The 13,235-nt window shown below is 39.7% G+C and overlaps 5 protein-coding genes across 5 annotated transcripts; 2 read left to right on the top strand and 3 right to left on the bottom strand.

Moving 5' to 3' along the window:
- Window positions 1-280: 280 nt before the first annotated feature.
- On the top strand, window positions 281-2,901 carry BCR41DRAFT_346392 (nucleotide-sugar transporter-domain-containing protein). Its single transcript, XM_022022869.1, has 3 exons — window positions 281-649; window positions 1,178-2,285; window positions 2,516-2,901. Exons 1-3 carry the CDS (start codon window positions 586-588, stop codon window positions 2,553-2,555), a joined length of 1,212 nt encoding a protein of 403 aa, XP_021885707.1. The 5' UTR covers window positions 281-585; the 3' UTR covers window positions 2,556-2,901.
- Window positions 2,902-4,174: 1,273 nt separating this feature from the next.
- BCR41DRAFT_346389 (delta6 fatty acid desaturase) lies at window positions 4,175-6,591 on the top strand. The gene is made up of 3 exons (XM_022022868.1): window positions 4,175-4,269; window positions 4,437-4,616; window positions 5,408-6,591. Exons 1-3 carry the CDS (start codon window positions 4,257-4,259, stop codon window positions 6,583-6,585), a joined length of 1,371 nt encoding a protein of 456 aa, XP_021885706.1. The 5' UTR covers window positions 4,175-4,256; the 3' UTR covers window positions 6,586-6,591.
- A 627-nt stretch (window positions 6,592-7,218) lies between these two features.
- On the bottom strand, window positions 7,219-8,486 carry BCR41DRAFT_346388 (Prefoldin). Its single transcript, XM_022022867.1, has 3 exons — window positions 8,370-8,486; window positions 7,777-7,972; window positions 7,219-7,375 (listed from the first exon to the last, which is right to left on the bottom strand). The coding sequence occupies exons 1-3, from the start codon at window positions 8,437-8,439 to the stop codon at window positions 7,258-7,260; spliced, it is 384 nt and encodes a 127-aa protein (XP_021885705.1). The 5' UTR covers window positions 8,440-8,486; the 3' UTR covers window positions 7,219-7,257.
- Window positions 8,487-8,811: 325 nt separating this feature from the next.
- BCR41DRAFT_346385 (cytochrome C1 family-domain-containing protein) lies at window positions 8,812-10,993 on the bottom strand. Its single transcript, XM_022022866.1, has 6 exons — window positions 10,746-10,993; window positions 10,451-10,492; window positions 10,168-10,331; window positions 9,516-9,813; window positions 9,031-9,371; window positions 8,812-8,916 (listed from the first exon to the last, which is right to left on the bottom strand). Exons 1-6 carry the CDS (start codon window positions 10,800-10,802, stop codon window positions 8,892-8,894), a joined length of 927 nt encoding a protein of 308 aa, XP_021885704.1. The 5' UTR covers window positions 10,803-10,993; the 3' UTR covers window positions 8,812-8,891.
- A 1,014-nt stretch (window positions 10,994-12,007) lies between these two features.
- Window positions 12,008-13,068, bottom strand: BCR41DRAFT_346383 (hypothetical protein). The gene is made up of 5 exons (XM_022022865.1): window positions 12,925-13,068; window positions 12,685-12,821; window positions 12,436-12,577; window positions 12,235-12,332; window positions 12,008-12,153 (listed from the first exon to the last, which is right to left on the bottom strand). Exons 1-5 carry the CDS (start codon window positions 13,039-13,041, stop codon window positions 12,090-12,092), a joined length of 558 nt encoding a protein of 185 aa, XP_021885703.1. The 5' UTR covers window positions 13,042-13,068; the 3' UTR covers window positions 12,008-12,089.
- Between the last annotated feature and the right edge of the window lie 167 nt (window positions 13,069-13,235).

The following is a 13,235-nucleotide window of genomic DNA, read 5'->3' as shown; positions in this document are numbered from 1 at the left end:
AGATCCAGACAGAGAGCACGTTTCAGCAGTTGCATGGAACAGAATCTGTGGATAAATTGTTAGACTACTGGAGAAGAGCAAGAGCAAGAGCAACAGCAAGGACAGAAGCAGAAGCGTCAATAATAAGACTACATTATTACAATAGAGCGTTCAAGTTGTTCAACCTGATGAAAAGGACAAAATTGATGAAGAGAGAGGAGATAAAAAAGCAGACTAAAAAAAAAGAAAAAAAACTCCCAGTCAGTTTGCTCTCAACATTTTCTTTTCTTCTTTCTTTCTTTAACTCTCTCTTTCACCTCCTTCCTTCTCCTTTCCCATCTGTCTCTACCAACTTCTACTTTGTAGCAATTCAGCATTCATCCTTTTTTATTGTTTTCCTTCATCTCACTTGATCAGTTTGCACTTTTTTTCATCTTGTTATACTTTATTTTTTTTGCACATAATCTTTGTCACACCAAGTCTTTTTACTCTACATCTTGTTTCATCAATTCACCCAAGGACAAGTTTCATTTCAGTTCCTTCATCCTGAAAAGGTTGCCACAAGCCAGGACAAAAAGAACAAGGATAGATCTATAGACGTTTGATATGAGCTCAGAAAAGCACTTGGGTTCGCTCCCAACAATACATCATCAGCAAGGACGTGGGCGCTGTAAGTTTCTCTTTCTCTCCCCTTCATTTAGTCCTAGGCTTGCTTATAGACCAGTCTCTCTGGAAACCCGGTGAAATTCGATAACGGCTCCTATTAGGAAGTAGTGGGCAGTGGATCTGAGTGGTGATGCGACAAAGTGATTAGATCAGTTTATATTGGCACGGAGTTCTTGTATTTGTTGTCGCATTGATCTGGTTCATCTATCCCTAGTGGCTTCCATTGAAGAAAAGAGATCAAAACTGAATCAGTTACAGGACCATGCAGCTTGGAAGAACAGGAGGCAATGCTAATAGACCATTGATGGTATACAACTTTTTCCACCCCTAAAAGAGTGTCTTGGACCGTCCTCTGGCACGTTATGTGCGCATTGTGGCTCCAGAATATGGAAAGGAAAAGGAGGAGACCGGAACTAAAAATGGCTCCACTCGAGCACTTTTATTTTTGTTGAACCACCTTTGAGGCTTGAGCACTATCCTCTAACTTTTTTTTTTTTTTTTTTTTTTTTTTTTTCCTCTCTTCTATTAACAGATGATGGTGTAACTTTCATGGGTGTTTCAATGAAGCATTTATCCCTTGTGGTCCTCTTGCTTCAGAACAGTACTCTGGTCCTGATGATGCGTTACTCTCGAGTCAATGTGGATCCCGATCAACCTATGTATCTTGCCTCAACGGCTGTTTTTTTCGCAGAGATCATTAAGCTCATAGCCTGTGTTGTTGTATTGGCTTATAATGCAAAGTCCGTATCTCGGGCTATGTATATCATTCGTAAGGACATCCTGGAGCAACCACGAGAAATTCTGAAAATGCTTGTCCCATCGGGTCTGTATGCTCTCCAAAACAACTTGCTTTACGTCGCTCTTTCCAACCTTGAGGCTGCAACCTTCCAAGTTACCTACCAAATGAAGATTCTTTCCACAGCTGTGTTTTCAGTCTTGATGTTGAACCGGAGATTGACAAGTCAAAAATGGTTTGCACTTTGTCTGCTTATGGTCGGAGTCACATTGGTTCAATTACAGAACGTGGGTTCTGCTCGATCTAGTGTTGTGACTGTGGATACCAAGGATGAGCTTGTGGCGGAAGATGAAATACTTGATGCAGCTGTGAGTGAGAGTATTGCCGAGGCAACTAACCAACTCAATGGGGCTGAAGAAGAGACTGGTCCTGTCCAGAACCCCTTCATTGGACTGTTGGCCGTGCTCACATCTTGTGTCTCTTCTGGATTCGCAGGATGTTACTTTGAAAAGATCCTCAAAGGCGCAGAGGCCGATATGTGGGTTCGAAATATTCAATTGGGCATTTCAGGAGCGCTCTTCAGCTTCCTCGCCATGTTTTACGATCGCCAAAAGATTTATGAGGGGGGTCTTCTTCAAGGGTATTCACTTATGACATGGGTTGTAGTTGCAAACCAAGCCTTGGGAGGACTTTTAGTTGCCATTGTCGTCAAATATGCTGACAATATTCTCAAGGGGTTTGCCACATCTCTTTCCATCATCATTTCTGGAATTATCTCGGTCTACTTTTTCGATTTTGAACCATCACTCCAATTCCAGATCGGAACAGTGGTTGTTATTCTCTCCACCTATCTCTATGGTCGTCCTGACTCTCCCATTCCTGGATTCATTCGCCCGATAAAAAAGTAAGTTTTCATTTTTATTTTATTTTATTATATTTTATTATATTTTCTATTTTTATTCCCTTCCTTGGAGTCATTATTTTGACTGTGCTGAGCAAGCTACATTCATGTGGTCATTGTTGATTCTACGCTCATATTCCTGGCTTTAATGGCGGTGACAACTCTGTTTACAAACCACAATTTTTGCTCTGTTTCTCCCACCCGTGTTTGCGGCGCTTTATTATGTTTATTAGGAGGCAGAGCATTCCGCCACCACTCAAATACCAGACATAGACGAGAAAACCACGTTTTGCTGATTAGTTTCCAAAATCTCTTTCTCTCTCTCTCTTCTTGTCTCTCTACCCTTTTTTGCCCATGATTACAGTGGACTGAATGGGTACCCTGGCGAAGAAGAAGAGGAGGATGAGGATGAAGATGCAGGAGAGGCTAGGATGTTACTTGGGAAGAAGGAAAAGGAGAGTCATTTTAGAACGAAAGGAAGACCAATTCAGGACAGAGAGGAGCATCGGCCACGGAGGACACGATCGTTTGTGGTGAACATGGATGAGAAGAAGCCACAGGAAATCTGATCAATCATGTTTTGCCTCTTTTACTTTCATGGAGGAAAAAAAAAGAAAAAAGAAAAAAAGAAAAGGAAAAAGAAGAAAAAAAAAAAAAAAAAACATTATTTTTACTTTTCAAGAACCTTGCCATTTTCATTCCTTTCGCTTTATTATGTATACCGTTTATTATTTCATTTGTTTTATCTTTTGCTCATTCGTTTTCTCGCAATCCCACATTGGCCAGCGTCTTTTTTTTTTTTTTTTTTTTTTTTATTGACCTCATAGATATATCTCATTCAAATCTTTTTTTATTTTTTCATGTCTTCTTCATAATGTATTGTACAGATATTGTTTTTTATTTTTTATTTTCTCAAATTCACTACCATCCCACTACTATGTTGATTCAACTATTCTCATAAATGACTCCGCGAAGAAAAAAGTTAAAAAAAAAATAATAAACGCTTTAAAGAGAAAAAAAAACTCCCATATCCATTTAGTTTGTTTACGCGTGTATAAATGTTCTGTATTGACGTGAGCAAAAAGAACCTGTATCATGTAGGCATAGGTTCGCATGTGTCGTGTTTTCTGAACATTCGTGTAGCATGTGCTCTTGTCCATGTACCGAGTAAGTAACTTCATATGGGACTTTTCTTGGGAAGTGGCTCACATGCACTCAGGGTAGAAAAAACGACACACGAAGAAATCTTTACAAAACATGTATACAACTGTCCAAGTTCATGTACAAACTGTATAATTTAGTCCCACACAGCAGACAGAGCAGAAAGAGCACGATTTTATTGGATGTAACGTGTGATGGGACCTGTTGGGATTTGATTGGATCATTGATCATGATCTACACAGGTACAAATGACAGGGCAGGGTTGTACGTTTTTGTTATAAACATTTATAAATATACATGTACATGTACACAAAGGTCCTGTAATGCTTCTGAGATTATACATGTATACCAATCCTAATCATTTATATAATTCTCCATTCTTGGTTTTGTATAAGAGGTCGAGAGAGAAGAGAAAAGAGCGAAAGAGAGAGAGAGAGAGAGGGTAGTTAGTGTATTAGTGTCGCAGGATTAGTGTGAAAAAGTATAAAAGTCAACGCAAAGACTTTTAACTCGAACTGAGTTCCATTTTATAGAGTGGAGTGGGCAGACATGCGCTTAATCTTCTCAATCCAATGATGATAAACACGCTTTAAAAAGTAAAAAAAAAAAAAAACACCATTTGTGTATTGTCTACATGGATTTAACATTTATACATGTACCCTATCTTCTCCACCCATCCATTTTTTTGCCCTCTTTTGCTCTTCTTCTTTTTCCCCTCTCTCTCTCTCTCTTTTTTTTTTTTTACTTCTTCTCTTCTTCAACATCCATCTCCCCTTATTCCTCCCTCCTCTCCGTCTTCTTTCCTTCTCTCAAATGGCCTCTCCAAGTAATACAAAGAGATGTTTTTTAGTTTGTTAAAAGATTTCCGTTGATCAGATATCTTGCTTCACACACTAATAATATCCGTTCGTTGGATTTTGTCTCTCCATCCCAATTGTCTGTCCTTGTCTTTGTCCGTGAATTCCCCTGTTTACCCCTTTTTTTGTGTAATAGACGTCAAAACTTTTACTCGGGCCGAGATTCTCAATGCTGATGCATTAGCTGAGGGCAAGAATGATGCTGATGCTCCATTCCTCATGATCATCGACAACAAGGTCTATGATGTTCGTGAATTCGTTCCTGATCATCCTGGTGGAAGTGTCATCCTCACTCACGTCGGAAAGGACGGCACTGGTATGTAATCCCTTCAGACCCTTTGACACAATAGACTACCAACTATTCTTCATTATATTCATTTATTCAGCACATATCCTCACAAAGTCAATATCAAGAACGAGAGCTTTGGACTGGATCTCCGAGGCGAGAGGCTTAATTCTATTTTTTATTTTTATTTTTTATTTTTTTACCCAATGGACTTTGTACATTAACAGAAGATGATATCAATGTAATTATGCTGAGTCAGAGAGGTCTGTGAGGGAGCGCAAAGTCCACTTGTCTATCTTAAGACACAGTTTCCTTCCCCCAATTCCTCGGAGTTCGTTGGCTTTTTTTTTTTTTTTTTTTTTTTCTTCGTGGGTGTGTGCTTATTTCATCAGCATTAGTAACGTGTTGGGGGGGACTATCATTCCAATGATTGTGTTTGTTAACACAGCAAAGCAAGGGGAAATGTGGCGTATGCTTCTTTCTGCAGATGCATATTGACAAATAAAAAAAAAGGCTCGTCGATTTTACCGCACCAAATATACAGCATTCACATTCACGCACACACGCGCGAATTCCTGTGCTTCTGGAAGTAAAGAGAATGTCCAATGGGTGCTTCTCCTGGGGAACTCATGAGACTAAATATGCTTTCCTTCCTTCGGCAACAGTGAACTTTAATTTTTATATCTTTTGGCGTCTTTTCCTTTTGTCCTATTCGACCTTACTCAAACAATGCATACCAACTGCTTCCTATCTTAAAGTCTATTCAAAAAAAACTGATAAGCTACTTTCAAACCTCTTTTGACCATGTTTCCCGTGTCTAGATGTCTTCGAGACTTTCCATCCCGAATCAGCCTGGGAAACACTCGCCAACTTCTATGTCGGAGACATTGATGAATCAGACCGTGCGATCAAGAACGATGACTTTGCGGCTGAGGTTCGCAAGCTTCGTGCTCTGTTCCAATCCCTGGGTTACTACGATTCTTCCAAAGCCTACTATGCCTTCAAGGTCTCGTTCAATCTCTCACTCTGGGCTCTTTCGACATTTATTGTTGCCAAATGGGGCCAAACTTCGATCCTTGCCATCATAGCCTCGGCTGCTATTCTCGGTGTGTTCTGGCAGCAGTGCGGCTGGCTTGCTCATGACTTTTTGCACCACCAGGTATTCCAGGACCGTTTCTGGGGAGATATGTTTGGAGCCTTCTTGGGCGGTGTCTGCCAAGGTTTTTCGTCCTCATGGTGGAAGGACAAGCACAACACTCACCATGCAGCACCCAATGTTCACGGCGAAGATCCCGATATTGACACTCACCCTCTGTTGACTTGGAGTGAGCACGCTCTCGAAATGTTCTCAGACGTTCCGGATGAAGAATTGACTCGTATGTGGAGTCGCTTCATGGTTTTGAACCAGACCTGGTTCTATTTCCCTATCCTCTCCTTTGCTCGTCTCTCTTGGTGCCTCCAGTCGATCCTGTTTGTGTTGCCTAATGGTCAGGCCCACAAGCCTTCTGGTGCGCGTGTTCCTATTTCGTTGCTCGAGCAGCTCTCCTTGGCTATGCACTGGACCTGGTACTTGGCCACCATGTTCTTGTTCATTAAGGATCCCGTTGGCATGATCACCTATTTCTTGGTGTCCCAGGCAGTGTGTGGTAATCTCCTGGCATTGGTCTTCTCGCTTAACCACAACGGCATGCCCGTCATCTCGAAGGAGGAGGCTGTTGACATGGACTTTTTCACCAAGCAGATCATCACCGGACGCGATGTTCGCCCTAATCTCTTCTCGAACTGGTTCACTGGAGGATTGAACTACCAAATCGAGCATCATTTGTTCCCCTCAATGCCTCGCCATAGCTTCTCCAAGATCCAGCCCGCAGTTGAAGCACTCTGCAAAAAGTATGGCGTCAGGTACCATATCACTGGTATGATCGATGGTACTGCCGAGGTCTTTGCTCGTCTGAACGAGGTCTCCAAGGCTGCCTCCAAGCTGGGCAAGTCCGCTTAAAAAAAAAAAAAAAAAAAAAAAAAAAAAGGATTCACATAGTATAGCTAGTATTAGTTCCTTTACCTTGACACATTTTCTTGAAACTTATACATTCTGCACATTCATAAACACATCTCTCTTTTTTTCTCCTCATTATTCATATCGTTCACATTACAGTTTTTTTAATTTTTTTTTTTTTTAAAAAAAAAAGTGGATGGGCTCTTATCTTAGACCCAAGGGTTAGGGTTAACAATAGCGTTATAAAGATACGTAAAGCACGAGCCATATTGCTCTTTGTATAAAAAAAAAGAGGCCAAAGGTTATTCAGATGGAATGCAACTACACCATCTATGATTTTTCCGCAAATATGATAGGATCAAATCCATGTGGTACATGATTATGCATTATTCATGCTAGAGATTTAGCATTGATTAGCTTGAGGGTGATAGTGGGTTGAAAAAAAGCGTGAGCCTTGTTTTGTTCAAGGGAAACAATTGTGCGCCCTTTTTTTTTTTTTTTTTTTTTCAATGTTGCATGCATGAAATTACTCGACATAATCCAACACTGTTTGTCCATTCGCCGCTCATATCCAGTCAAACAATAATAAAGAACTCTTTTTTTTTTTTTTTTTTTTTTTTTTTTTTTTAAAGACATATTTTTATTTGTTAGAATTATTATATAATATTACTATTATTATTTCTTTTGTTGTTGGGCCGCAAGCTGCTGCAATGCTGTCTGCGTTTGAACAAGCTCGACCCTTTTCTTTTCAGTCTTCTCTTGGAGATCCTTTAGCTGCTTCTCAACACGATCACTACGCAGGAAAAAAAATAAAATAAAAAAAAAATATTTGCATCAATATACAAACAACGTAAGACGTTGTTACAATGCAATCAATGCATTATGCCGCGGAGTGCGGACGGAAAAAAGAAAAAAAAAAAGGAAGTGTTGATCATCCCATCCTCTGCAATTTTTTTTTTTTTTTTTTTTTTTTCCTCTCTTATCTTGTTATTTCCAACTGATCAAAATAATAATAATAATAATAATAAAAAGATATGATAAAGAACTAATGTTGAGATAATAGCACGTGCAAGAGGTGATCGGGTCAAATTTTTTGTTGCTGTCATTACTAAGAAGGAAAAAAAAAAAAAAAAAAAAAAAAAAAAAAAAAAAAAAAGGCTGGAAAGGAAAATGATGAAAAGGGAAGCTTCTTACATTTCAGCCTTGATAAATTCAATACGCTTATCAACATTCGTGACAGCTTCAGCCTTATCCTGCTTAACAAGTACAGGACCAATTAATTTATAGATGTTGGCATCATCCTTCAGAACCTTGAACTCATCCTGCACAAGCTTGTTCTCCTGTAGCTGAGAATCCAATTTCTGCCTTGACTCGACTGCCTTGGTGTAATCTTTATGAATTTAATGAATAGACAAAAAAATAAAATAATTAAAATAAAATATAATAAAATGTCTATTTTATCACTTGGGAAATAACAATAAAAATACAATTAAAAAAAAAAACACCATTAGGAGCGCAGACATTCCCTTTTCCATAAAAAAAAAAAAAAAAAAAAAAGCGCGTCCTAATGTCTTCTCTCCTATCTTAAAGAAAAAAAAACCTCCTCTTCTCCTGCTCTTATCCCTCTTATCCTCCTGTATTCATGAATGATGAACACTGGTTCATTATCAAATTTCTGTATTTGATCCATGAAAAATCCTATTCTTTCTTGCTTTTTCCCCTTCACGTGGTGTACTGTTGCTGTTACTGTTGTTGTTGCGGTTACAATGTTTTTCGCTATTATATACCTTTTTGCAATGTCTGGTATGCAGTCGAGTCAGTCTCAAGTTTCTTCTGCAATGTTGCTAATGTGGACATGATGGAGAGTTGCCTTTATTCTTTCAAATAACAGAACAAAATTAAGATGATCTTGTTTCCTCCTTGATTCTAACAAAGATCTGATCCCGTGATATTGAACATGTTATTAAATAAACGTCCGGAATTTCTGAACGTCACACTTTTTTTTTTTTTTTTTTATACGACCTTGCTCAGTCCAAAAACGCGTTAAATGGAGCGTTTGAGCTCTTTTTTTTCTTTGATAAACGTGTAGTGCGGGCGACATCCTTGATAATTGCAAGAGAATAAAAAAAAACATACCCATGAAATTGGTGTGCTGCAGTTATACTTTAGGGCTACTTTGACAAGCATTAAAATCGTAGGCATTAAATAAAAAAAAAAAAAAAAATGGTTATAAATATCTTTAATGCTTTCTATCTTCTGGTACAAACTTATTGAAAACTATTTGTTCACACAGACACTATCCCTTGTCTTTAGTGCTTCCTGGGCGTGGGTGGGCTATTTGAGAAATGAAAACAGACAAAATATCAACATTATGTTCAAAGCATCATCCTTCATTCTGCTTCAATATATATACAAAAGAATAAAAGTGAAGTGAATTCAGGTTCTTACTTGTAAAGAATCTTGCGAGTCTTGAGAGCAGCCCACTTGTGCCTCTTCAAATAAATGGAGAGACCAGTCAAAATGGTCAATAAGGTCAAAGCTTTCATACCCATCTTCTTGCGCTCATCCATCTCAGGCTCAGCAGCCCAACTGAGAAAGACTGTAACATCTTTGGCCATCTGTGAGGTGGTGGCAGGAGTTCCGTCCTCATATTCGACCAAACCATCGTACAAAACGCGAGCCATACCAATGGCTCCTCCAGGGAAGTAAGGGTTGAAGTTCAAACCTTCACGAATCTCAATACCTGCTGGGGGGTCCTGATATCCAGTCAAAAGGGAGAACACGTAATCCTATTGGTTTTTTTTTTTTTTTTTTTTTTTTTTTTTGAAGCGTATAAATAGATGCACGATTTTCCTTCAAGTAGCATGAGGAAGCTTTGCTTGTTGATTTACGAAAAAAAAAAAAAAAAAAAAAAAAAAAGACTGCACACTTACGGCACCACCATGGCGGGCCTTGATCATCAATGAAAGATCTGGAGGAAGAGCGCCGGCGTTGCCAGCACGAGCCTGCTCTTCGTTGGCATAGGGGCGAGGCATGTAATCTGAAAGTTTTCCGGGACGTTGAAACATGTCTCCAACATCATTGGGCCCATCAGTATATTCATTCTCCTCAGCCATGGCCTTGACCTCGGCCTCAGTGTGAGAGACACCGACCAAGTTGCGCCAGGCAATACGGTCAAGAGAGTGGCAGGCAGCGCAAACCTCCTTATAGACTTGATAACCACGGCGGATACTAATGGTCGTAATAATATAGTAAAACATAGTAACATCAGTAATCGAGCCTGATGATGTACATTGTTATGTAATCCCTCTAAGGGTAAGTGTTGATTCACGTCTTTTTCCAGCTTTGTAAAGATCCCACGTAATAGAAAAGTTGATTGATGTAGAAATTTCATGTCCGCTCTATATGTCTTTCACAGTTTATGATTGAGAAAGTGGTTATCCCAAATGGTGAAGTTAATATTTCTCCATTGACAATATGAAAAACATGAACTTCCGCGTTTATGGGCATAATTCACTCTGGATCTCAAAAGAATGCTGTTTCTAATCATAGGGCGGTAGCAGATAAATGACTGTTGTCTCTTACGCGGCATGATCAAATGTAGCGAGGTTCTTCTTGTGCTCCCAAGGGTAAGCCGGAGGATGGAGACCATCGGCAAGCATATTAGCATCGACAGATTCCATCGACAGATAAGCAAGAGCACCAGCAGTAGCGAGACCGGCGGCAGCCATTGACATGTTCTTGGCATTCTAGGATAAAATCCATTAGAGGACATTCAATTAGGCGTTTCTCTTTCCAAAGCTACAGCGAGCACACTGTAATGTCGATCTAAAATTATCTGATATTGTGCTTTAAACTCAATGAATACCAGAGAAGGAGTGGCAGAAGAGCTAGTAGACTGGTAGCGAGCCTGGATTCGAGAAGAAGAAAGAAGAATTGGAGGCGAAATGTTAATGTTGGTAAATGGTATGAATGTACGCACATCCATAGAAGAATACAAGATCCATTTTGGAACTGTGTTCCATTTTCCAGTCATTTTGTGAGGGGATTCAGATGCGTCTCGATCCGGTCATTGAACATTACAAAAACGGACACGTTCCTTGGGATTGTAGACATGAAGGTTGTTTATAAGGAAGGGAAGGAATAAGAATAAGCTGATGTACCTGAACAGCGAGGCGCTGGACGGCCTTGCGGGTAGTCTGAGCGGAAAGCCGGAACATTGTGTATATGGGGTTGACAACGGTCCGGAAATACTGTTGTGAAAAAAGAGATAGTGCTGTAGTCTGATATTCTTCCTCGCCAAAGAAATAAAAGAAGACAGAGAAATGGAGAACAAGAAAAAAGGAGGAATAGAAAACAGATTAAATGTGATCTATTCTTTTGGCTCATTTCGCACATTAACACAATTGCTCGGAAAACTCAACTTTCTCCGAAATGACTAGGAAGTAATGAAGTACAGTACAAATCTTGGCCGAATGACGTCGACAAAATGATGCATGGTAATAAGGGGGAAAAAAATAATGCTTTTTATTTTGAGTATTATACAAATGTAAGATGATGGAGATTGAAGTAACTGAACTAGGCTGATGATATGTATCTGCCTCACACTTGATCGACCCATTGAACCCGACGTTGTCTTGATGGAGCTTGACTCATAGTGGACGATATTGAGGTTGTAGAAGACCTGGATTCAGTCCTTGACATACTCTGGGGATCAAATCCGTCTTGAAGATTGCAAGCACGACAGTCATGTATCAACGAGCCAGAGGATGTTGTGCTGCTATAGCTGCCACGTCTGGCATAGATTCCAGTATTTGGAAGGGCGTCTTCAATATCGTCACTTGATGTTCTTGAGAACGGACAGTCTTTAATCAAGATGGATGATGGTGTTATCGATGGGGAAGGTAAGATGGGTTTCTTGGAGAGGTGTCTGTCAAAGACAATGTAGAGAGAAGTCGCTGTCATTGTTACTTGTTTTTTATAGTTTGTTGAGAGTAATCTGTAGAAGTGTGGTCCTTTTTGATGTCTTTAGTTTGTTGGTAAGGGGTAAAGGAAGAAAATGAAGAAAGATGGATCGGCCTTTTTATATCTGATTTTAGCGGAATATAAAAATAGGAGTCGATCGATTTGTAAAAAAGGAACAATTGTCTTGGCCAAGGCTGAAGGGCAAAGCGTTCTAATTGCACATGTATCAAATGTATCAAGCACAAAGTCGACTTGCAGAACAGCCACACTTACATTTGTCCACATTGTTAGACATAAAACGCATAATAGCGAGATGGAATTATTTTTCCTTTCCTTATTTGTCTTATTTGGCTGCGTACGCCATTAAAAAAATAAGTAAAAAAAGCTTAGTGCACATTGCCACAAAATTCGCACTTGCACCGCAGCAGCGAAACTAGAATATAAGTTATTTATTATACACACCGAGAACTACATCTCTGATACTACGATTTCTTTTTGTTTTCTCCAAAATGTCCATCGTCTAGACAGCTCCGCAGCTTCACCTAGATCGTAAAGTTGTATTGGTACTCTGATTCTGTGTTTACTGTGATCCATAGCAAAGCGGCACTGTACACGATAAACAAAGCATTAGTACTAGAAATGAGTATTGATATAAAGATCAAATCGGACCCCTCTTTTCTCTTTTACCTTATCATAATGAGGGAATTCTGGACTACGTTACAGATGCCCCAATACGCGAATGGATCACCATAGTCAGGAATGAGGTATTTTATACACATCACGCTCTAGTAGAGCATGAATCACAAATATCAGACACATTGATCAATAACAGGTTGAGTGTGAGATCATAGGGCATACAAACCTAGTTGTTCACGGACGACTACTTACAATAGATCCTGCAAGGCCCCCAGCCATGAAAGCAAAACCAATAAACAAAAAGAGCCTGGCAGCCCAGGCTACGCTTATGCCACCAGTGTTCGAGAAAGAAAATGAATCACCTCGAAGAGACTCCTTGTCAACACAATTGATGCTATACAGCGACAAAGGGTGTATGAACGAGACAGATCCATGTGTTCAATAAGATGAGAAAATTGCAGGAGTAGAGATCATGAGCCATTTACTTTCTTTTCAACATACATGATCATGCCCAGGGCACTGCAAATACCAGGGACCCAATCGACAAACTCCACTGATACTTTCTTCTCATTGTTAGTTTCGTCAAAATGCTTAGAGAGTACGCATGCGTCGATAAAGAACCACCAACCGAGCGCAAACTACCAATAGATGTAAAGACGAAGCATAAGATACATTATATTGAAGATATGGCAGCTTGGATCCTCGCACTTAGCGATAATACATAATCAATGCCTAGCCTACCAGAGCCCCAGATATGTAAACTCCAGCCTCGCGTGCCTTGGCTCTGAGTTGCGGGATGCTTGGAAGAGGGATCAGGCAAATGCGAGCCCGTCTGTCTTCTAAACCCCATTGTGCCATGATGTATGTTGATTCGTTTAGGAATGAGGTAAAAAAAAAAAAAAAAAAAAAAAGTAATGATGATGCAAGATGGCTGAGAAAGTAAAGAATCAGGAGCTAAAGGTGGAGTTGCGAAAGAGATTTTTTACTTTGTCTCACAGAGGCGTTGCAGCATGGTCTACAGACATTGACCAAGGTGCTGTCGACGCGCCTAT

Source organism: Lobosporangium transversale (genome assembly GCF_002105155.1).
Source record: "Lobosporangium transversale strain NRRL 3116 chromosome Unknown BCR41scaffold_3, whole genome shotgun sequence".
Classification (NCBI taxonomy): domain Eukaryota; kingdom Fungi; phylum Mortierellomycota; class Mortierellomycetes; order Mortierellales; family Mortierellaceae; genus Lobosporangium; species Lobosporangium transversale.
Note: the sequence above shows the minus strand (reverse complement) of the source record. Positions and strands in the feature narration are given on the sequence as shown.